Source organism: Salmo salar, chromosome 14 (assembly GCF_965601325.2).
Source record: "Salmo salar chromosome 14, fSalSal1, whole genome shotgun sequence".
Taxonomy (NCBI): domain Eukaryota; kingdom Metazoa; phylum Chordata; class Actinopteri; order Salmoniformes; family Salmonidae; genus Salmo; species Salmo salar.
The window spans coordinates 45,559,518-45,584,087 of NC_138304.1; the positions used below are offsets into that span (position 1 = coordinate 45,559,518).

At 43.2% G+C, this 24,570-nt stretch overlaps 1 protein-coding gene across 1 annotated transcript in view; it reads right to left on the reverse strand.

Annotated features, from left to right (window-relative positions):
• Positions 1–11,018: 11,018 nt before the first annotated feature.
• slc1a7a (solute carrier family 1 member 7a) overlaps positions 11,019–24,570 on the reverse strand; it is a 119,927-nt gene continuing 106,375 nt past the window's right edge. The window contains exons 4-11 of the mRNA XM_014141283.3: positions 21,727–21,769; positions 20,793–21,027; positions 20,354–20,453; positions 19,902–20,135; positions 17,095–17,289; positions 14,161–14,295; positions 13,740–13,839; positions 11,019–12,744 (exon numbers count right to left, since the gene is read on the reverse strand). Coding sequence (XP_013996758.2) covers positions 12,496–12,744; positions 13,740–13,839; positions 14,161–14,295; positions 17,095–17,289; positions 19,902–20,135; positions 20,354–20,453; positions 20,793–21,027; positions 21,727–21,769 — 1,291 coding nt within the window. The 3' untranslated portion in view covers positions 11,019–12,495. The remainder of the gene's footprint in view (positions 12,745–13,739; positions 13,840–14,160; positions 14,296–17,094; positions 17,290–19,901; positions 20,136–20,353; positions 20,454–20,792; positions 21,028–21,726; positions 21,770–24,570) is intronic.

The following is a 24,570-nucleotide window of genomic DNA, read 5'->3' on the forward strand; positions in this document are numbered from 1 at the left end:
CTTGCTTTAATTTCAGTTCCCTTTGTTCCTGACACATCTACAGCGCCTTGAGAAAGTATTCACGCCCCTCGACTTTTTCCACATTTTGTCGTCTTCCAAAGTGACATTAAAATGGATTTGTCATTTTTTTGGGTCAACGATCAACACAAAGTAAATAAATTATGAAAAATAATACACTAATATATCTTGATTAGATAAGTATTCAACCTCCTGAGGCAATAGGGTGGCAGGTAGCCTAGTGGTTAGAGCGTTGGGCCAGTAACCGGAAGGTTGCTGGATTGAATCTCTGAGCTGACAAGGTAAAAATGTGTTGTTCTGCCACTGAGCAAGGCAGTTAACCCACTGTTCCCGGGCGCTGAAGACGTGGATGTAGATTATGGCAGACCCCCGTACCTCTCTGATTCAGAGGGGTTGGGTTAAATGTGGAAGACACATTTCAGTTGAATACATTGTTGGACAACTGACTAGGTATCCCCCCTTTCCCAATACCTGTTAGAATCACCTTTGATAGTGATTAAAGCTGTGAGTCTTTCTGGGTAAGTCTCTAAGAGCTTTGCACTCTGGGATTGCCAACATTTTGCCCATTGTTCTTTTCAAAATTATTAAAGTTCTGTCAAATTGGTTGTTGATCATAGTTGATCATTTTCAGGTCTTGCCATAGATTTTCAAGCAGATTTCAGTCAAAACTGGAACTCGGCCACTCAGGAACATTCACTGTCTTCTTGGTAAGTAACTCCAGTGTAGATTTGGCCTTGTTTTTTAAGTTATTGTCCTGCTGAAAGGTAAATTCTTCTCCCAGTGTCTGGTGGAAAGCAGACTGAACCAGGTTTTCCTCTAGGATTTTGCCTGTGCATAGCTCCATTACGTTTCTTTTTTATCCTGAAAAAACTCTGCAGTCCTTCACGATTACAAGCATACCCATAACATGATGCAGCCACCACTATGCTTGAAAATATGGAGAGTGGTACTCAGTAATGTATTGGATTAGCCCCAAATATAACACTTTGTATTCAGGTTAGTATTGTAGAGTAACTACAATGTTGTTGATCCATCCTCAGTTTTCTCCCAACACAGCAATTTAAGTCTGTTTTAAAGACACCATTGGCCTTATGGTGAAATCCCTGAGTGGTTTCTTTCCTCTCCGGCAACTGAGTTAGGAAAGGCGCTTTTATCTTTGTAGTGACTGGGTGTATTGATTCACCATGCTCAAAGGGATATTCAATGTATGTTATTTTTGTATTTTTTTTTACCCATCAACCAATAGGTGCCCTTCTTTGCGAGGCATTGGAAAACCTCCCTGGTCTTTGTGGTTGAATCTGTGTTTGAAATTCACTGCTCGACTGGTCAGATAATTTTGTATGTGCGGAGTACAGAGATGAGGTAGTCATTCAAAAACTATGTTAAACACTTATTGCACACAGTGAGTCCATGTATCTTATTATGTAACTTGTTCGGCACATATTTACTCCTGAACTTATTTAGGCTTTCCATAACAAATATGTTGAACACTTATTGACTCAAGACATTTCAGCTATTCATTTTTTCATATTTTTTTTCTTTTCTTCTAAAAACATAATTCCACTTTGACATTATGGGGTATAGCGTGTAGGCCACTGACACATTTTTAATTCGGGCTGTAACACAACAAAATGTGTAAAAATTCCAAGGGTGTGAATAATGCAACAAAACCACACCCGACTTTAATTCGACAAATCCAATGCAGCCTTGTTACAAGTTCAAACACTTGAATTAGACTGATAGGCTATAGATTCCCCATCTAAATGAACATGAAAACATCCATTATCCTAACATCAATGGTTTGACATTTGAGAGTCATTATTTCCAACAGCGATAAAGCCTACACTTTCTAGCTCCATTTTGAACTTCTAACTGGGTAGGGATGATAAGGATGGGAGTGGTTTGTGACACACAAGAGCAGCCGCTCACCGATATGTTAGCTCATACCACAGTCACACCTCCAACACCAGCAGGATGTCTGCTATGCTGATGTCAGCCAATGCTGGTTAACTCTGGTTAAAGCTCAATCTGATTGAATCCAGCCTCTAGATTTTTATTCTGTTATGTTGTACATAAGTATCTTTAAGGGTCAAATGTCATGTTGATCTTTCTCTCAGGACATGATTGGTTTTCTACAAAGATGGAACTTTCTGCATACCAATTGACACATTATTCCCTATGTAATGCACTACCAGAGCTCTATGGCACCCTATTCCCTATATAGTGCACTACTTTAGACCAGGGCTGGCACCCTATTCCCTATATAGTTTACTACCTTTGACCAGAGCACTATGCACTATATAGGGAATATGGTGCCATAGTGTTCTGGTCGAAAGTAGTGCACTATATAGGGAGTAGGGTGCCATTTAGGATGTACTTTGATGACTAGTATTTTTAATACCTCCTGCTTTGGGCTGGACGTGTCAATGTGTAGTTCATACATACATCATTTATGAGCAGAATTATTGTTTTACCTCAATTTTCCCTAAAATTTCCCCCCTCATGGGCCAGCCCCCTAGCAATTCGAGGTTCAACTAGTGAGCTTAAGCCCCTCACCATTTGGGTGACAGCTATGCAATTTTCGGGGACCACTTTTGGCTCATGAACGCTACTTTCAGAACTACTGTCTAAAAACTATACAAAAGTACTGGAGAATCTCTTTCCCTCATACTACCAACTGGGATAATTTTGACCCCAGAGGCATATTTTTATTCATAGCCCAAAGGTGGTTTATTCAATTCTTCAAAATGTTCATGATTTGTCAATCAACTTGTTCTTAATAAATCTAAATCATTGTTTAGTCTCTGTATCAAATTCAAGTCATTTGAAGTCATTTTGACCACCACCAAAAACACCTAACTCTGCCTAAAGTAATTTGATAGATTGGACCTTTATTTGAATCTACGTATCTCTGGAGACGTACCACCAGAGGGAGGAGTTACCAGTACCAGCAGAGGGAGGAGTTACCAGTACCAGCAGAGGGAGGAGTTACCAGTACCACCAGAGGGAGGAGTTACCAGTACCAGCAGAGGGAGGAGTTACCAGTACCACCAGAGGGAGGAGTTACCCATACCACCAGAGGGAGGAGTTACCAGTACCACCAGAGAGGGAGTTACCAGTACCATCAGAGGGAGGAGTTACCAGTACCACCAGAGGGAGGAGTTACCTGTACCACCAGAGGGAGGAGTTACCCATACCACCAGAGGGAGGAGTTACCAGTACCAGCAGAGGGAGGAGTTACCAGTACCACCAGAGGGAGGAGTTACCAGTACCAGCAGAGGGAGGAGTTACCAGTACCAGCAGAGGGAGGAGTTACCAGTACCACCAGAGGGAGGAGTTACCCATACCACCAGAGGGAGGAGTTACCAGTACCACCAGAGAGGGAGTTACCAGTACCATCAGAGGGAGGAGTTACCAGTACCACCAGAGGGAGGAGTTACCCATACCACCAGAGGGAGGAGTTACCAGTACCACCAGAGGGAGGAGTTACCCATACCACCAGAGGGAGGAGTTACCAGTACCACCAGAGGGAGGAGTTACCAGTACCACCAGAGGGAGGAGTTACCAGTACCACCAGAGGGAGGAGTTACCAGTACCACCAGAGGGAGGAGTTACCAGTACCACCAGAGGGAGGAGTTACCAGTACCACCAGAGGGAGGAGTTACCCATACCACCAGAGGGAGGAGTTACCAGTACCACCAGAGGGAGGAGTTACCCATACCACCAGAGGGAGGAGTTACCAGTACCACCAGAGGGAGGAGTTACCCATACCAACAGAGGGAGGAGTTACCAGTACCACCAGAGGGAGGAGTTACCAGTACCACCAGAGGGAGGAGTTACCAGTACCACCAGAGGGAGGAGTTACCAGTACTACCAGAGAGTAAACGGGGACCTGTATCAGTGATTTTGACCAGATAGACAGATCATCTGCAGAGCTACAGCTCCCCATGTACTCGGCCTAAGATGTAACTTTTCTATAACATGTGTTATGACTGTGTTTTTACAATGCTGCTACTCGCTGTTTATTACCTATGCATAGTCACTTTACCCCTACCTACATGTACATTGGACCTCAATTACCTTGACTAACCTGTCCCACCGCACATTGACTCTGTACCAGTACCTCCTGTATATAGCCTCCACGTTGACTCTGTACCGGTACCCCCTGTATATAGCCTCCACATTGACTCTGTACCGGTACCCCCTGTATATAGCCTCCACATTGACTCTGTACCGGTACCCCCTGTATATAGCCTCCACATTGACTCTGTACCGGTACCCCCTGTATATAACCTCCACATTGACTCTGTACCAGTACCCCCTGTATATAGCCTACACATTGACTCTGTACCGGTACCCCCTGTATATAACCTCCACATTGACTTTGTACCAGTACCCCCTGTATATAGCCCCGTTATTGTTATTTTATTGTTCCTCTTTTATTTATTTTATTTTATTTAGTAAATACTTATTTTTCTTAACTGCATTGTTAAGGGCTCGTAAGTAAGTATTTCACGGTAAGGTCTACACCTGTTGTATTCGCTGCATGTGACAAATTGAATTGATTTGATTTGTAGAAAACCCAAATGACCTTATTTTTGTGCATATCAAAATTTGCCAAATATGTTCGCAAAATTTTTTTCTACAGGAAATGTTAAATAAATACCAGAATTCCTATAATATCCTCCAATATTCTATACATGCAACATGTTATGGTATTTGGGTGCTATGACATTTGGTTTGTAGTGAATGAGGATTTGGGCATGCTTTTGGAAGCATCCTGCAATAGGCCCTACCACTCTCATTGTTTCACTAGTAGCAATGCTAATGCTGGCTGTGGGGAAAGTAAATAAAGAAAACTGACAGGTGTGGCAGATCAAGAAGTTGATTAAACAGCATGATCATTACACAGGTGGACCACTCTAAAATGTGCAGTTTTGTCACACAACACAAGGCCACAGATGTCTCAAGTTTTGAGGGAGTGTGCAATTGGCATGCTGACTGCAGGAATTCATGTTCATTTCACTACCATAAGCTGCCTCCAACATGGTTTTAGAGAATTTGTCACTACATCCAACCGCCCTCACAACCACAGACCACATTTAACCACGCCAGCCCAGGACCTCCACATCCAGCTTTTTTACCTGCGGGATCGTCTGAGACCAGCCACTCGGACAGCTGATGAAACTGTGGGTTTGTACAACCGAAGATTTTCTGCTGTTAGAAACCGTCTCAGGGAAGCTCATCTGTGTGCTCATCGTCATCACCAGGGTGTTGACCTGACTGCATTTCGGCGGCATAACCAAATTCAGTGGGCAAATGCTCACCTTCGATGGCCACTGGCACACTGGAGAAGTGTGCTCTTCACAGATGAATCCCCTTTTCAATTGTACCGGGCAGATGGCAGACAGTGTGTATGGCGTCGTGTGGGCAAGCGGTTTGCTGATGTAAACATTGTGAACAGAGTACCCCATAGTGGTGGTGGGGTTATGGTGTGGGCAGGCATAAACTACAGACAACGAACAAAATTGCAATTTATCAATGGCAATTTGAATGCAGAGATACCGTGACAAGATCCTGAGGCTCATTGCTGTGCCATTCATCCACTGCCATCACCTCATGTTCAGCATGTTAATGCACGGTCCGATGTCAGAAGGATCTGTACACAATTCCTGGAAGCTGAAAATGTTCCAGGCCTGCATACTCACCAGAATGACCCCGAAGATTCGGGCCAATCTTTATGTATATAAAAATTATTTTTTAAGACAATCATGGTACCAATAATTATTTCTAATACACCAGATGTATGTCCTTGAACCAATTATTTAAAAATCGCACACAGAAGAGGATCATTTAGTTGCTAATTGCAACTTGCAGTACTACGGTCAGCCTTCAACTTGAGTAAATCAATGAGAGGGGCAGCACTGAGTTAGCCTGTAACATCACTTCCTGGATTAGCTCAAATGGCACATGTTATGTCTCCATGAGATGCAATCTTAACCCACTTCATTTGGCTTCAATGCGCTATTGAGTCTTCACATAGGAACAAATGGTGTCACGTGATCGATGGCTTTGTCCATTCATATCACAGGAGGTTGGTGGCACCTTAAACGGGGGAGGACGGGCTCATGGTAATGGCTGGAGCGGAATCAGTGGAATGGTATCAAATGCATCACACACATGGTTTCTATGTGTTTGATGCCATTCCATTTTCCCCGTTCTGGCCATTGTTATGAGCTGTTCTCCCCTCAGCAACCGCCTGTGATTCATATATAGTGTCATTGGGGTTAAGCCTCTGAGGCTTTTTGGTAAAGCAAAACCAACAGAACAAAATAAAAAACACTGTTTCTAGATTATCCGAATTAGAACACATTTTGAATGCCTTTTGAATGCATTTGTAATTTCCATTTTGTGCGTTCATCTCATTATGCCGTACTTTTTTTTTACCCCCACGCTTAGCCCACCTCCACCCTCAACCCAACTCAACCGGGGCCGCACCTTCTGCCAGATACAGCCTGGGCTCTTAATATCTCCCTCCACCCTTCCCTCTATCCACCCCTCCCTTCCTCCATCCAACGGTGCCAACTGGTGGCATTTAGCAGCTGTGGTGGCCGTGTGGCCTGGCTCAGTGATCGTTTAGTCCATCCTCTCAGTCCCGGGCTACCAGACTTAGGTCACCTTAATGTTAACGATTAACGGATAAGGGAAACTTGTGGGATCTGATCTATGATCTGGGAAGAAGAGAACCAGGGCAGGCTGGTGTTAAGACTAAGGGAATCCCTTAAGGACTACTGATTTGGGTTGTGTCGCAAATGGCACCCTATTCTCTATATAGTGCATCACTTTAGACAAGAGCCTTCGTCAAAAGTAGTGCACTACACAGGGAATAGAGTGCTATTTGGGATGCTCGAGTGGCCACAGTATGGAAAGTGTGTACACATAACACGTCGCCTGAGGTAAATGTTCTATTTTGAGACTGTAGCTCATTCCTGGTTCACTCAAGAGAGCTCAGCAAGGTGTCAAGGTTTGTGTAGGAGCTTATCTTCCCTTCATCCTGTGAGGCTGTGGTCCATGTACATCAACGCTAGCGAGCTTATCTTCCCTTCACCCTGTGAGGCTGTGGTCCATGTACATCAACGCTAAGCGGTTGCTATAGATTATGGTAAATATGACTTTGATGGAACGTTGGGTTCTTTGAGAGTTTATCCATTTGGTTTTTGAACTTTTGTAACTGCCCTTGTTGAATGTTTTCCATGTCCCTTTTGTGTTGTTGGTCTTCTTTGAACTCTTCACATTGTCTTTCTTTTGGTTCAACATGATAAGGGGCAGAAAGCGTATTTGTGATAGCAAGAAAATCCAACTCAGCTAACAATTCCAAACTACTGATTTCAAATAAGAACACCAAACAATCAGTTCATCAAAAGAAGCAATACACAACAGTTCAATATGTGTATTTGTGTTTCCTTAGAATAGTTTTTTTGTTTTTTTACAGAAAAGAGGGTTACATTTTGTGCAATTGGACTAGATGAAACAATGAATAATTATGTTAATTTCATGACAGAGATATAATGGCGCCTGTTGAATCATACTGTTTGTTTATACAATCTACAAATTCCTTTTCACTTTTGAAAGAAATATATTTACAGCATATATTATCATAAATATATTCAGAGTATGACCTGTGGTTATTTAGTTGTAGCTTGCTGCTCTTGCCTTGAATGTTTAGGGGTACCCCCATATGTTTATGGGTACCCCCATACTGTACATGACTGTATTATCTCCACACATGCTTCTCCTTTTTACTTTAAGCCAAAGATGGAATACTATGGGTGTAAATAATTGGACACTAGACATTTTTGAATAAGGGCTAACACCCACCGGAGCAGTATGGCTCTGACACATACTTAACCTTTTTCTGTCATTGTGTGTGTCCCATATGGAATCCTATTCCCTATATAGTGCATTAGAGTTTGGGCAATAGAACCCTTTTCCCTACAGTGTATAGTGCACTGTATAGTGAATAGGATGCCATTTGGTCTCCATGATGCCAGTCACCATATATGAGTCAGAGGTGTACTACCCTGATTATAAGGGGACCAAAAGACAAATAAAAAAATAAGGTGGGAATGTTGACCAGAAAAGGTACCAAAAGATTGAAATCAGTAAGAGAGAAGCAATATGGTCAGTTTGCTGAGGAAGAAGAGCAGAGCAGAGAGAATGGGAGTTCTGTAGATTCCTTCTCTGTTAAGTGTTAACACAAATGTCTTGAAAAGCAGTTCTAGATATCGATGAACAGAGTTCTTCCTAAACATAACAACCAGAGTAAACTCGTTTCTCAATGACAGAAAACAATTAGACATGTATCTCTTTGTTTCAGATTCGGAAATAAAAAAACGAACTAGATTTGACCTTAGCTAGATTTGACCTTGGCTAGATTTGACCTTGGCTAGATTTGACCTTGGCTAGATTTGACCTTGGCTAGATTTGACCTTGGCTAGATTTGACCTTAGCTAGATTTGACCTTAGCTAGATTTGACCTTGGCTAGATTTGACCTTGGCTAGATTTGACCTTAGCTAGATTTTACCTTAGCTGTAAAGTTTTACGAATAACCTCCAATGATGATCGTGAGAGTAACCTTCTGGGTATATAAGACTAACCAATGAGCCTAAAAAGACCATAACCCCGTGTGGGGGTTTTGAGGCAACATTACATTTGTTTGTGTGATGATGTTGTTCAGAAAGAGAAGAACTGAATGATAAAAACATACAAAATTCAACAAGAAAAAAAAACTATGCAAAATATGATAACATTTTTCAATAACATTTCAATAATATTTTCAAAAAAGAATACTCCTATTTATCCATAGTCCACAAGCGTAATGAGAGTGCAGTCACATTCACCTCTCAGCTTAGCAGACAGACAGACAGACTGACTGACACATCCATTGTGAGGGTGTTGATGAGCTAAGATGGAAGGCTAAGGCTCAAGCTTAGCTGTCCTGTCATTATCCACATGTCCACAGATCCTCAATCCCCGACTGAAGATTCCCACAGTTCTTCTTCTTTATCTCTTATGTCATCGTATAAAATGCATGCTTGTCATATATAGAATGTCTCCTCATCGTATAGAATATCTGCTTTTCATATAAAATGTCTCCTCATTGAATAGAATGTCTCATCATATAGAATGTCTCCATATCATATATAGAATGTCTCCATATCATGCATAGAATGTCTCCATATCATATATAGAATGTCTCCTCATCATATAGAACATCTCCTCATCATATAGAATGTCTGCTCTTCATATATAATGTCTCCTTGTCATATAGAATGTCTCCTAATTGTATAGAATGTGTGCTCTTCAAATAGAATGTCTCCTCATCATATAGAATTTCTCCTCATCATATAGAATGTCAGCTCGTCATATAGAATGTCTCCTCATTGTATAGAATGTGTGCTCTTCATATAGAATGTCTCCTTGTCATATAGAATGTCTCATTGTCATATAGAATGTCTCATTGTCATATAGAATGTCTGCTCTTCAAATAGAATGTCTCCACATCATATAGAATGTCTCCTCATCATATAGAATGTCAGCTCGTCATATAGAATGACTCCTTGTTATATAGAATGTCTCCTTGTCATATAGAAATACTCCTTGTCATATAGAATGTCTGCTCTTCAAATATAATGTTTCCTCATCATATAGAATGTCTCCTCATCATATAGAATGTCAGCTCGTCATATAGAATGACTCCTTGTTATATAGAATGTCTCCTTGTCATATAGAAATACTCCTTGACATATATAATGTCTGCTCATCATATAGAATGCCTCCTTGTCATATAGAAATACTCCTTGTCATATAGAATGTCTGCTCGGCATATAGAATGTCTGCTCGGCATATAGAATGACTCCTTGTTATATAGAATGTCTCCTTGTCATATAGAAATACTCCTTGACATATATAATGTCATATAGAATGACTCCTTGTTATATAGAATGTCTCCTTGTCATATAGAAATACTCCTTGACATATATAATGTCTGCTCATCATATAGAATGCCTCCTTGTCATATAGAAATACTCCTTGTCATATAGAATGTCTCCTCGTCATATAGAATGTTGCTCGTCATATAGAATATCTCCTAGGCATTTAAAATGACTCCTCATCATATAGAATGTCTCCTCATTACATAGAATGTCTGCTCTTCATATTTATTTTTACCTTTATTTAACTAGGCAAGTCAGTTAAGAGCAAATTCTTATTTTCAATGGTGGCCTAGGAACAGTGGGTTAACTGCTTTGTTCAGGAGCAGAACAACAGATTTGTACCTTGTCATCTTGGGGATTCGATCTTTTAACCTTTCGGTTACTAGTCCAACGCTCTAACTACTAGGCTACGCTGCCGCCCCGGCAAGAATGTCTCCTTGTCATATATATTATCTGCCCATCATACAGAATATCTCCTTGTCATTTAGAATGTCTGCTCTTCATATGGAATGTCTCTTCATCCTATAGAATGTCTGCTCATCATATAGAATGTCTCCTTGTCATTTAGAATGTCTCCTCATCATATACAATGTCTGCTCATCATATAGAATGTCTCCTTGTCATTTAGAATGTCTCCTCGTCATATAGAATGTCTCCTTGTCATTTAGAATTTCTCCTCATCATATAGAAGGCTCCTTGTCACATAAAAAGTGTCTTCAACATACATAAGGTCTGCTATTCATATAGAATATCTCCTTGTCATATAGAATGTATCCTCATCATATAGAATGTCTGCTTATCATATAGAATGTCCCCTTGTCATATAGAATGTCCCCTTGTCATATAGAATGTCTCCTCATCATATAGAATGTCTCCTTGTCATATAGAATGTCCCTTGTCATATAGAATGTCCCCTTGTCATATAGAATGTCCCCTTGTCATATAGAATGTCTCCTCATCATATAGAATGTCTCCTTGTCATATAGAATGTCTCCCTCTGTCATATAGAATGTCTCCTTGTCATATAGAATGTCTCCTCATCATATAGAATGTCTCCTTGTCATATAGAATGTCCCTTGTCATATAGAATGTGTCATTGTCACATGGAATGTATCCTCATCATATAGAATGTCTGCTTATCATATAGAATGTCTCCTTGTCATATAGAATGTCCCCTTGTCATATAGAATGTCTCCTTGTCATATAGAATGTCTCCTCATCATATAGAATGTCTCCTTGTCATATAGAATGTCCCTTGTCATATAGAATGTGTCATTGTCACATGGAATGTATCCTCATCATATAGAATGTCACCTCGTCATATAGAATGTCCCCTTGTCATATAGAATGTCCCCTTGTCATATAGAATGTCCCCTTGTCATATAGAATGTCCCTTGTCATATAGAATGTGTCATTGTCACATGGAATGTATCCTCATCATATAGAATGTCTGCTTATCATATAGAATGTCTCCTTGTCATATAGAATGTCCCCTTGTCATATAGAATGTCTCCTTGTCATTTAGAATGTCTCCTTGTCATTTAGAATTTCTCCTCATCATATAGAAGGCTCCTTGTCACATAAAAAGTGTCTTCAACATACATAAGGTCTGCTATTCATATAGAATATCTCCTTGTCATATAGAATGTATCCTCATCATATAGAATGTCTGCTTATCATATAGAATGTCCCCTTGTCATATAGAATGTCCCCTTGTCATATAGAATGTCTCATTGCCACATGGAATGTCTCCTTGTCATATAGAATGTCCCCTTGTCATATAGAATGTCTCATTGCCACACGGAATGTCTCCTCATCATATAGAATGTCTCTTTGTCATATAGAATGTCTCATTGCCACATGGAATGTCTCCTCATCATATAGAATGTCCCCTTGTCATATAGAATGTGTCATTGTCACATGGAATGTTTCCTCATCATATAGAATGTCTCCTTGTCATATAGAATGTCTCCTCATCATATAGAATGTCTCCTATCATATAGAATGTCTTCTCATCGTATAGAATGCCTGCTCTCATATAAAATGTTTCCCAGCACATCATTCTGCTGGCGTGTAACAACTGTGATAAATACATACACACACATGCACAATCATACTGGGTCGTAATATAAATAATGTAGAAAATCATATTTTCTTTTTGGATCCTCTGTCCTGCATCTGTTGCAGTTAGTCAGTCAGTCCCTTCCTCTTGCCTGTAGCTATAATCTTGGCTGCTTTCTGATTGTCCACCCTTTTTCCAAAGTATGCACTTTCCCACTCCTTGTCATGGTGTTAAAAACATTGAATTGGTGTAACCAACCATTGGCTGGATGGAGTTGTTAGGTCCACCATTGTTAGAGCAACCATTGTTAGGTCCACCATTGTTAGAGCCATGACGGAGAGTATGCATGTGCACACTTCTAGAGAAGTGTGGAGAATCAGGACGCAGCCGGTTGCTGTGGTGCTGATGACTGGCTCCCTCTATACGTTAGTCTCCAGGCCATTCATGTCGATGGAGCAGTGGTCCTTGTCCTTGTGCTCCCTCTTGTGTTGGGGAGCGTGGGGATTCCTCTTCCTATGCTCCGGCCGTACCCCCTCCTCCAGCTGCATCAGACGAGCCACGTCTGGGCCCTCTGGTCCACAGGGAGGGTGCTGGTACCCACCGTTCTTCTGGTACGTCATCATTTGCTGGATGCTGATCATGGGCTTGGTCTCACAGATCAGAGGCACCTGCAGGAGGGTACAAGAAGGAACTAATACCTTCATTTGTGCCAGAGCAATGTATTCCCTATGAAAAACAAATAGATGGCCTTGGATCTGACTATTGGATCAAAATACATTTTTCTGCATCCATAGAAATGATCAGAGGCACCTTAAGGACACATTGGAGAATAAGAAACTAAAAATGAAAAGGCCAGCATTCACACATGGATATAAGTTGCAATTGAAGCTTTGTTTTAATGTTCTTTAATCTCATAACATTTAACAATAGACCATCCATAAATGTAGAAGAAACCAATCTGTGAATTTGTGCAGAAACAAATAATTCCCTATGTTATGAAACAAATAGTTGGTCCAGGATCACACTGCAGGATCAGAGGTTTGTATTGCGTACAGAGAAATTAGGAAAATAATCAGGATTAGTTGAGTGAGATGGAGTGTAAATATAATTGAGAAGCTAATAAATATTAGAGTAAGAGGGTCAAAACCTAATGAACTCTGTGTGATTGTCTTTGAATATAATGGGAATGATAAACTTTATTATGCCTTTAGCAGAAAGAGTGAACGATAGGAGCCATAGTAAGAATTGTAATATCTGTATTCAACAGAGAGATTGGGTGATTGGACTCTTAGTCAGAATTGTAATATCTGTATTCAACAGAGAGATTGGGTGATCGGACTCTTAGTCAGAATTGTAATATCTGTATTCAACAGAGAGATTGGGTGATCGGACTCTTAGTCAGAATTGTAATATCTGTATTCAACAGAGAGATTGGGCGATCGGAGGCAAATAAATGTTTGGGTCTCTTCTTGACTTTTGTAGACGTGTTCTACTGTGGTATGTACTACAGTGTAACATTCTCTAAGGTTCTGACGAGTTACCACTCCTCTTCCTCTTCCAGAAGACAGTCAGTTCACTGCACACAATGGAAATAAAACTTCCTTGAATGGAAAGTATAGAGTGTCTGGCAGGCATTGTGATGCCAGGTTAGGGTATTTCTCACCTGCTCTCCTTCCTTGACAAAGTCTTTTCTACAGATGTGAGCCATGATCCCCGTGGCCAGGGCATCTCCCATCACGTTGACCATGGTCCTGAAACGGTCCCTGGAACACAAAATGGAGGTTCAGCTGCCTTGATGGTGTTGGGAGGCTCTGTGGTGAACTGGCACTGGAGCTGCAGTCCACACAGTAGTCTTGTGAGACACAACACTATACAATTACAGTAGCAGGGTTTTTGTGGCATATTGACATCACTTTGTTATATATTTGAAAATCACCTTGTCATAATGTCTCAGTAAAACGTTAATAACATTTTACCCTGTAAAATACGACCTACTTTGTTTTGGTTATCAACACCTGAACCTTTATTGCTATATGTAAAAGCATTGATAAAACTAAACCACGGAGAAGACAAACTATACTTACAACGCCCAATCTACAGCGATGATGAGAGTGATGTCATCAGTGGGCAGGCCCACCGAGGTTAACACTATCACCATGGTGACCAATCCGGCCTGCGGGATTCCAGCTGCACCAATACTGGCAGCCGTAGCTGTGATACTGGAAACGAAAGAGGAAATGCTATTAGTGACCTTGACTGGATTATTGCAGATCTGTACTGTGTCCAACACCTGCCAAATGATGCCTCACTACAACCCTCTAGTTGATTCTATTGTAGGCTATTGACCATGGCAGCATCCCAAACAGCACCCTCTTCCTTATTTAGTGCACTACTGGGCTCTGGTCAAAAGTAACAAACTGCATATGGAATAGGGTGCCATTTGGGACACAACCCATGAGGGACAGAAAAAACGAGGAAGAGAGAGTGAAGAAAGACAGGAAGAGAGAGTGTTATGAGAGAGTGAAGACAGACAGGAAGAGAGAGTGAAGAAAGACAAGAAGAGAGAGTGAAGACAGACAGGAAGAGAGAGTGAAGAAAGACAGGAAGAGAGAGTGATATGAGAGAGTGAAGACAGACAGGATGAGAGAGTGATATGAGAGAGTGAAGACAGACAGGAAGAGAGAGTGAAGACAGACAGGAAGAGAGAGTGATATGAGAGAGTGAAGACAGACAGGAAGAGAGAGTGATATGAGAGAGTGAAGACAGACAGGAAGAGAGAGTGATATGAGAGAGTGAAGACAGACAGGAAGAGAGAGTGAAGAAAGACAGGAAGAGAGAGTGAAGAAAGACAGAATGAGAGAGTGAAGAAAGACAGAATGAGTGAGTGAAGAAAGAGAATGAGAGAGTGAAGAAAGACAGAATGAGAGAGTGAAGAAAGACAGGAAGAGAGAGTGAAGAAAGACAGAATGAGAGAGTGAAGAAAGAAAAAAGAGAGTGAAGAACGACAGGAAGAGAGAGTGAAGACAGACGGTGAGGCTCTGAAATTATTGGTTCCTTGGTGTGTGATGTAAAGATCGAATTTGACCAATAATCCTTGACCTGTGATTCTGACATACAGTACACAGCATATACTGCACAGTATGTCCCCCCACAAGGGCACAGTACGTCCCCCCACAAGGACACAGTACGTCCCCCCACAAGGACACAGTATGTCCCCCCACAAGGACACAGTACGTCCCCCCACAAGGACACAGTACGTCCCCCCACAAGGACAAAGTATGTCCCACCACAAGGACACAGTACGTCCCCCCACAAGGACACAGTACGTCCCCCAACAAGGACACCGTACGTCCCCCCACAAGGACACAGAGATACACAGGCTGCTTGACATTTGACGTGACATGGGCTGTTACGGTGACCATATTACCGCCACACTGGTGCATAATCGAATGGCACCCTATTCCCTTTAGTGCGCTACTTTTGACCAGAATGAACTACTTTTGACCAGAATGTAATGTTCAGAATGTTCACTCTAAAGCGAACAGAATGCCATTTGGAACACACTCTCTGACACACTCTCTAACGCACTCTCTAGGGAGGGGACGTCACAGATGGTCTATCGTTCCAAACAGCCAAACGTCACGGGAATAGAACAGGACGCTACAGAAGAATATTAAAAGCCCTCCTGATAATTCTGTCGTGACAAGAGAGCTGAGTTATACAGGTCATATGGGTCTTACTGCCAGGAGATTACTGCCTGCCTGGCCAAAGTCGGCTCGCGTCCCAAACGGTACCCTATTCTCCATAAAGTGCACTACTTTTGACCAAAGCCCTATGGGCCCTGGTCAAAAGTAGTGCACTATATAGGGAATAGGGTGCCATTTGGAAAGCAGGAGTCTGTGACGAGTAGAGGAGGATAGGACAGGCCTGCTTAATGTTATTACAGTTTAACATGTCATTAAATCAGAGGAGAGCATGGCCATTTTACACCATAGGTCTACAGGGGGAGGAGTGTGTGTGTGTGTGTGTGTGTGTGTGTGTGTGTGTGTGTGTGTGTGTGTGTGTGTGTGTGTGTGTGTGTGTGTGTGTGTGTGTGTGTGTGTGTGTGTGTGTGTGTGTGTGTGTGTGTGTGTGTGTGTGTGTGTGTGTGTGTGTGTGTGTGTGTGTGTGTGTGTGTGTGCATCTGACTGTCTCTGCTATGTAGTAACCACAGATTTAAGGATTTAGTTTACGGGGTAGTACAGTCACATGTCACATTTACGTTTATCTACGTGCTTGATTCAGTATAATCTCATAATATTCATTAATTCATCCTCAAAACTGTAACACTAGATTCATTTCTGTGCTTCGCAAACCGCAAAGCTACAGATGTGTTGTACCCTTGCGCTATTTTGGTCAAAATAATTCCACAGAAAATATACATAAATGGATGATTAAGCTATCAATAATCAATATGATAATCAATGTGTTTCAATGCAGGAAGTTCCATTTCAGTAATTAGAGCTTTCACTATAACCACTTCCAGGTTTCTGACCAGGAAGTCCCCCACTGGGCACAGACGTCAGTTCAAAGTCTAGTTTCGATTTACATTTGGTTGAGTTGTCAACTAACATGAATTCAACGTGAAATCAACAGCAAATGTCACCATGTCATTGTACCCTTTTTTCAAGTATGTTGTTTACCTTCTAAGACTATGTAGGCTACATACCTGTATTATAAAGGCTATGTGGGCTATATACCTGTATTATAAAGGCTATGTAGGCTACATACCTGTATTTTAAAGGCTATGTAGGCTATATACCTGTATTATAAAGGTTATGTAGGCTACATATCTGGATTATAAAGGCTATATAGGCTACATACCTGTACTATAAAGGCTATGTAGGTTACATACCTGTATTATAAAGGCTATATAGGCTACATACCTGTACTATAAAGGCTATATAGGCTACATATCTGTACTATAAAAGCTATATAGGCTACATAGCTTTAATATAAAGGCTATATAGGCGTTATACCTGATGGTTATGATCTGGCCGAAGTCTAGCTCGTAGTTGTTGACCTGGGCGATGAAGATGGCTGCCACGGCCTCGTAGAGCGCTGTCCCGTCCATGTTGATGGTGGCGCCCACGGGGAGCACGAAGCGGATGATGCGTCGGTCGATGTGGTTGTTCTCCAGGAGGCACTTGAAAGTGATGGGCAGCGTGGCCGAGCTGGGGAGTAAATTATTACATTAAACACGCTCAACTCTATTATCTCAGGAAGTAGTACATTTCAGAGCTGGGTAAGGGTACAAACAGAGGACCACCTTGTGACGCAGATCACGTGAAAAAAATAACTGTTCATCAATTTCTATTCATGACTTTCCTTGAAGTTATAATTTCACACCTCAAAAGGTGACATTTCCACCACAGATAGTCTGTGTTTACTGACAGACTCAGGCAAGAAAAAGAACGAGATGAAAAGTATATAAAAAAAACCTTACACCAAGGCGTTTGTCTAGTTGAAACTCAGTGTCGAAATTAAATGAAATTTAGTCTGTGACACTTTGAAGGTAATGTAAACAATGTTTTCACTGAGGATAGTACTGAGGATATCAATGCCTTCCCTTGAAGCTAGAATCCTTAGTTGCTACATCCATTTTCTGACTTTTAAATGAGTGATATGTAGTCATTGATTCTTGAGGAATATAACATAGCCTAATGAGCTTAGTTCAACTGTCGTAGCCCATCAGAACCCAGAATATAAGCTTGTTTAACTCCAATGTTTGTACACAACGTAAATGTAAACACGCACTGTATAGCCTCAAAACATGGTTAAAACTAGAATGTTGATATTATGGATGGTCAGTCCTTGCATCCATTGTGCTGTCTGAATTTGAGAGTGGTTATATTTCTCCAGACCATTGCTCAGCTTTTTGTGGAAACAGGGGCGGGGAGTAACTTTGTTATATTTTCAGTTAAGGGTTGAAGCTTTAATGAGTAATAATGACAGAGACGCAGTCAGTTGGAGGGCTAGTGATTCAAGTTCATATTTTTTCATTTGAATTCAACCAAATTCAACTCTTATTTATTATTTCAATGACAATGATTCATACAACAACAGAGAGATTCATTGAAAGATACATTATTGTCATTATATTCACACCACTCCTGCTGTCAACGTTTAATTATGGGTAGTCGAGGAACTAAAAGACTGACACAGAAACAGCACCTTTGTGGGAGTCACTGTAAACCACTGTGACAACTGCTGATGTAAAAACGGCTTTATAAAATATATTTCACTGATTAAGGACATCCTGACTGTAGATACTTGATCATTCTCAATTATGTCCTAATACGCGAGACAGAAACCCAAGTCTACTCTGACACAGTCCCATCTGGGGAAACGAAATCTGTCTGGCCAACAGTCGGGGAGCTGAGGAGCAGAGACTAATGAAGAGGTAATATCACTCCATTACTCCATGGACTCCCGAGTGGCACAGCAGTCTAAGGCACTGCATCTCAGTGCAAGAGGAGTCACTACAGTCCCTGGTTCTGAATCCAGGCTGTATCACTTCTGGCCGTGATTGGGAGTACCATAGGGCGGTACACAATTGGCCCAGCATCGCCGAGGGTAGGTCGTCATTGTAAATAAGAATTTGTTCTTAACTGACTTGCCTAGTTAAATAAAGGTTAAATACTGTATATATATATATTTAAATACACACTGCCAGAGGCGGGGAGCTGAGGAGCTGAGGAACTGAGGAGCAGAGACTAATGAAGAGGCAATATCACTTCATATGAGCCATTACACACTATCAGAGGGAGACTGTCCCAAATGGCACCCTATTCCCTTCATAGTGCACAACTTTGACCAGCGACTAGAGATGGAAGAAGAAGGAGAGGTGGAAGAGGAACGAGAGACGGAAGGAGAGATGGAAGAGGAAGGAGAAGTGGAAGAGGAACGAGAGGTGGAAAAGGAAGGAGAGATGGAAGGAGAGATGGAAGAGGAAGGAGCGGTGGAAGAGGAATGAGAAGTGGAAGAGGAACGAGAGGTAGAATAGGAAGGAGGTGGAAGAGGAAGGAGAGGTGGAAGAAGAAGGAGAGGTGGAAGAGGAAGAAGAGGTGGTAAGCGGAGGAGAGGTGGAAGTGGCAGGAGAAGTGGAAGGATAGGTGGAAGATGAAGGAGAAATGGAAGGAGAGGTGCAAGTGGAAGGATAGGTGGAAGATGAAGGAGAAGTGGAAGGAAGGTGGAAGTGGAAGGAGAGGTGGAAGGGGGAGAAAAGGTGGAAGAGGAAGGAAAAGTGGAAGAGGAAGGAGAGGTGTGAGACAATGTAAACGGATGAGTGTAGATGTCTGTGGGTGAGAAGAATACTTTGGGATTGGATATTTTTTGACAAATTGTATTTGTCACATGAACCGAATACAGCAGGTGTAGGCTAGGGTTAGGGTTAAGGTAGGGTTATAGTTGAGGCTAGGGTTAGGGTTAAGGTAGGGTTATAGTTGAGGCTAGGGTTAGGGTTAAGGTAGGGTTAGAGTTGAGGCTAGGGTTAGGGTTAAGGTAGGGTTAGAGTTGAGGCTAGGGTTAGGGTTAAGGTAGGGTTAGAGTTGAGGCTAGGGTTAGGGTTAAGGTAGGGTTATAGTTGAGGCTAGGGTTAGGGTTAAGGTAGGGTTATAGTTGAGGCTAGGGTTAGGGTTAAGGTAGGGTTAGAGTTGAGGCTAGGGTTAGGGTTAAGGTAGGGTTAGAGTTGAGGCTAGGGTTAGGGTTAAGGTAGGGTTAGAGTTGAGGCTAGGGTTAGGGTTAAGGTAGGGTTAGAGTTAGATGTAGGGTTGTTGTTGTTTACCTGGAGGAGGTTGCCAGGGAGATGAGCAGGGCCTGCAGGATGCCCCTGATGTAGACGATGGGGCTCTTCTTGGTGATGAAGAAGTACATGGCCGGGAGGATGAAGAGACCATGGAGGATCAGGCCCATCACCACGGTGATGGCATAGAAACCCAGCTTCTTCCCCATGGCTGACGGGTCATCCATCTCTAGGATCTTACCGGCCACCAGGAACACGATGCCGAACGGGAAGTACCTGCAGTGGACCAGGAAGGTAGCGTTTTTTGTTTTGGTTCTTGTCATGGGAGACAGGATAGTTCTTGGACTGGCCCAGGTGATTGGCTGCGGTAGAATAGAATATTAACTATTTTGTTGACACTCCCGCACACATGACTATCTCAGCATGTTGTCTAATACGATGTTATTGAGAGGACATGTCTTTGGGTTGCTCTTCCCGTAAACTACAACTCTTACCAGATCACTATGGCGACAATCTTCAGGACAGCCTCGTTTAAACTCTGACAGAAGTTGACCAGGGCGCTGCCATTAGGCCCCATTCTACCCAGCATGATACCTAGACAACAACAACAACAACAACACATTGTGTTAGACTGAGACAGCATGGGCCAGATTGATTTGCTAAAGGTTTGTGATCAACATTGAGGAGAGAAAAAAAAAAGGCTAAATTAAAACTTAACTGTCACTCAGGCTGTGGCTGAAGGGAGGAACGATGGTTATACTGTCAACCGTAATGGCACTACAAGATAGTGTGCCTTGGTGAGTATGTGTGTCCGTGTGTGTGTCAGTGTGTTCGTGGAACTGTCCCTCATCCATAATGACACACACTACACGGTGTCTGGGGGGGGTGTTAGGGTTAGGGTTAGGGTTAGAGGTCAGTGGTGACGTCACTCACCCATTGTGGCGGAGAAGATGACGATCCCCAGGACGTTCATGCCGTCACTGGTCCCGGGCAGCGTGCGCATCTGGATGTCTGGCGGTGGCGTCAGGTCCAGGGAGAAGTTCTGGATGTCTGTTCCGTTGTCGTCTTGGACACCGTAGATATAGACCCTTCGGGTGGTGCTCTCCATCAGGGTGGCTGTCACCGTGGGTGGAGGGGTCTTCATGATGGGGATGCTCCTGGTACGGTACTAAACAGACCAGAGACATACAGTATACACTGAGTGTACAAAACATTAAGAACACCTGCTCTTTCCATGACATAGACTGACCACGTGAATCCAGGTGAAAGCTATGATCCCTTATTGATGTCACTTGTTAAATCCACTTCAAATCAGTGTAGATGAAGAGGAGGAAACAGGTTAAATAAGGATTTTTAAGCCTTGAGACAATTGAGCTATGGATTGTGTATGTGTGCCATTCAGAGGGTGAACGGGCAAGACCAAAGATTTTAGTGCCTTAGAATGGGGTATGGTAGTAGGTACCAGGTGCACCGGTTTGTGTGAAGAACTGCAATGCTGCAGCGCTGTATGTCATGGAAAGAGCAGGTGTTCATAATGTTTTGTATACTCGGTGTATGTACAGCATATACATTAATATCACTCTAACATGTCACGCACGTATAGATATACAAGCTATGCATGGGGATGGTACAGGTGTGAAACAGAGAGTTGGAATTTGTTAAAGAATCTGAATTGAATTCATTCCTGTCACTGTCACCCGAACGTTTGGTGAATTGGTTTGTCAAACATCCACAGACTTCGATTAAAATGATCTCATTATCTCATTCATATCCTTCTATTATAAACATGTTGTGCTTCACCACTCCTCCATAAACACTTCAGAAACGGAAACATTTCCATTTTACATGATAATGTCCTACTGCTTACCTGTTGGAAAGTTGCCTGGACCAAGTTGGCTGGGAACATGTTGCTAGAAGGGAAGAATATAGGAAAGTGTTAACCTCTAGAGCCAGCTGATTGGTTTCAGAAATGAACTAGAAAAGCATGATTCACAGTTACTGCATCAGACTAGACAATGCCTCTCTGATTACACCTTAGGCAATGGACAGGGCCTCAGACAGGTTCTATGCAGCCAGCCATCCAAATACTAATTTTATCTCATCAGAGCCAATGTTGTGCTCTCTAGCCATGCTAGGGCCTCATTGGTTAAGCCACTCTAGCCACACTAGGCCCTCATTGGCCAGGACTGTCTGACGTATGGTACTCAGTCGCCCACGCACACACGCACACACACACACACACACACACACACACACACACACACACACACACACACACACACACACACACACACACACACACACACACACACACACACACACACACACACACACACACACACACACACACACACACACACACACACACACACACACACACACACACAGAAACAGTACACACACATCCACTGGCAGGATAGGTGAAGGAAGGAAGTCTCTAAAAGAGTCTTAGGGTTCATCCTGACAAACAGACAGACATGATCCCTCAGTCTGGCCTCATATACCATATTACCCTTTCTAGGTAGATAACAAACAGACAGACAGACAGACAGACAGACAGACAGACAGACAGACAGACAGACAGACAGACAGACAGACAGACAGACAGACAGACAGACAGACAGACAGACAGACAGACAGACAGACAGACAGACAGACAGACAGACAGACAGACAGACAGACAGACAGACAGACAGACAGACAGACAGACAGACAGACAGACAGACAGACAGACAGACAGACAGACATCCCTCAGTCTGGCCTCATATACCATAGCTGCCTGTCTAGCTAGATACATGAGGTTCTTCCACCTTGCTCAAAATGGCACGGTGGCAAAATACTGTTTCCCCCACATCACATCTATCACATCCATCTTTCATCAGTCAAGTTGTGTTAAAAACGTCACATTTCTTCCCCGTATAAATCAGATGACTGTTACCCTGTCTGCCTCAGTTTCTGGATGGAGGACAGCATATGAGAGGGAAGGTGCTACATACTGTGCTATATACTGTGTACACCTGAATGAACACCAGCTCTGCCAACTCAAAAGCATTGTCATTTAAAAGTAACAATCAGTCATGAATAAAATACGGTGAACGTCTGTCCTCAGTAGTAGTGATTGCCTTTGCTGTCTCTCACATGAGATCCCTGTTGTGTAGGTAAGGACCAGAGATCTGTGACTGGGAGCTGTGTAGGGCCATGGGTCTGTTGTGTAGGGCCATGGGTCTGTTGTATAGGGCCATGGGTCTGATATGTAGGGCCATAGCCCTGTTATGTTGGGCCATGGGTCTGTTATGTAGGGCCATGGGTCTGTTGTGTAGGGCCATTGGTCTGTTGTATAGGGCCATGGGTCTGTTGTGTAGGGCCATGGGTCTGTTATGTTGGGCCATGGGTCTGTTGTGTAGGGCCATGGGTCTGTTATGTAGGGCCATGGGTCTGTTATGTAGGGCCATGGGTCTGTTGTATAGGGCCATGGGTCTGTTATGTAGGGCCATGGGTCTGTTATGTAGGGCCATGGGTCTGTTGTATAGGGCCATGGGTCTGTTATGTAGGGCCATGGGTCTGTTATGTTGGGCCATGGGTCTGTTGTGTAGGGCCATTGGTTTTTATATTTTTGGAAATCTCAGTGCAGCTCAAGCAATTTCTGCAACTGTCAACACATTCAAATGAATAGAGGACACGTACACGGGATGTGGATGTTGGGAATTTTGGGGAGGTGTGCCTTGCGCGGTCATGTTGTGCATCCCCCGTGTACGGTTTTCTCAGTGGGTCACAGAGGGACGCCAGACTATCACATCTCAGTGTCTGTCGACCCCCCTCCACCCCCCCATCCCCTCCACCCCATCCTCTTCACCCCTCCACCCCCATCCCCTCCACCCCTCCATCCCCTCCACCCCATCCTCTTCACCCCTCCACCCCCCCATCCCCTCCACCCCATCCTCTTCACCCCTCCACCCCCATCCCCTCCATCCCCCATCCCCTCCACCCCTCCATCCCCCCATCCCCTCCACCCCATCCCCTCCACCCCTCCATCCCCCCATCCCCTTCATCCCTCCACCCCTCCATCCCCCCATCCCCTCCACCCCTCCATCCCCATCCCCTCCACCCCTCCATCCCTCCATCCCCCCATCCCCTCCACCCCTCCATCCCCCATCCCCTCCACCCCTCCATCCCTCCATCCCCCATCCCCTCCACCCCTCCATCCCCTCCACCCCTCCATCCCTCCATCCCCCATCCCCTCCACCCCTCCATCCCTCCATCCCCCCATCCCCTCTACCCCTCCACCCCTTCACCCCTCCATCCCCATCCCTCAGCGTGAGCTTTGGTTGCGAATAGTATGAACTCTTATTCACTCCAGAAGTGATACCTCCTAGCCGTTGAGTTAGGAGCGGCCGCTGTAAACGTGGGCTAGGAAAGGACGGACGACGGATACAGTCTAACACACAACGACGATACTACAACGTATCCAATTTACCACCAGAGACATTCTTCCGAGGACAGGAAGATCTCTGTTGGGCAACACGGCCAGCATCTACGACCAACCTACCGAAGCGCAGCTCAGAGTAAATATTTATTGCATTTTCCTTTTACAAATGGGCGGTCATTTAGAATGCATAGGATACTGTATTTACAATAGCATAGCTTCTCCCATTGTTCCTCAGTCTTCCCGCTCTTTCACTCAAACCCAACCCACTTTCCTTTGTACAACCAG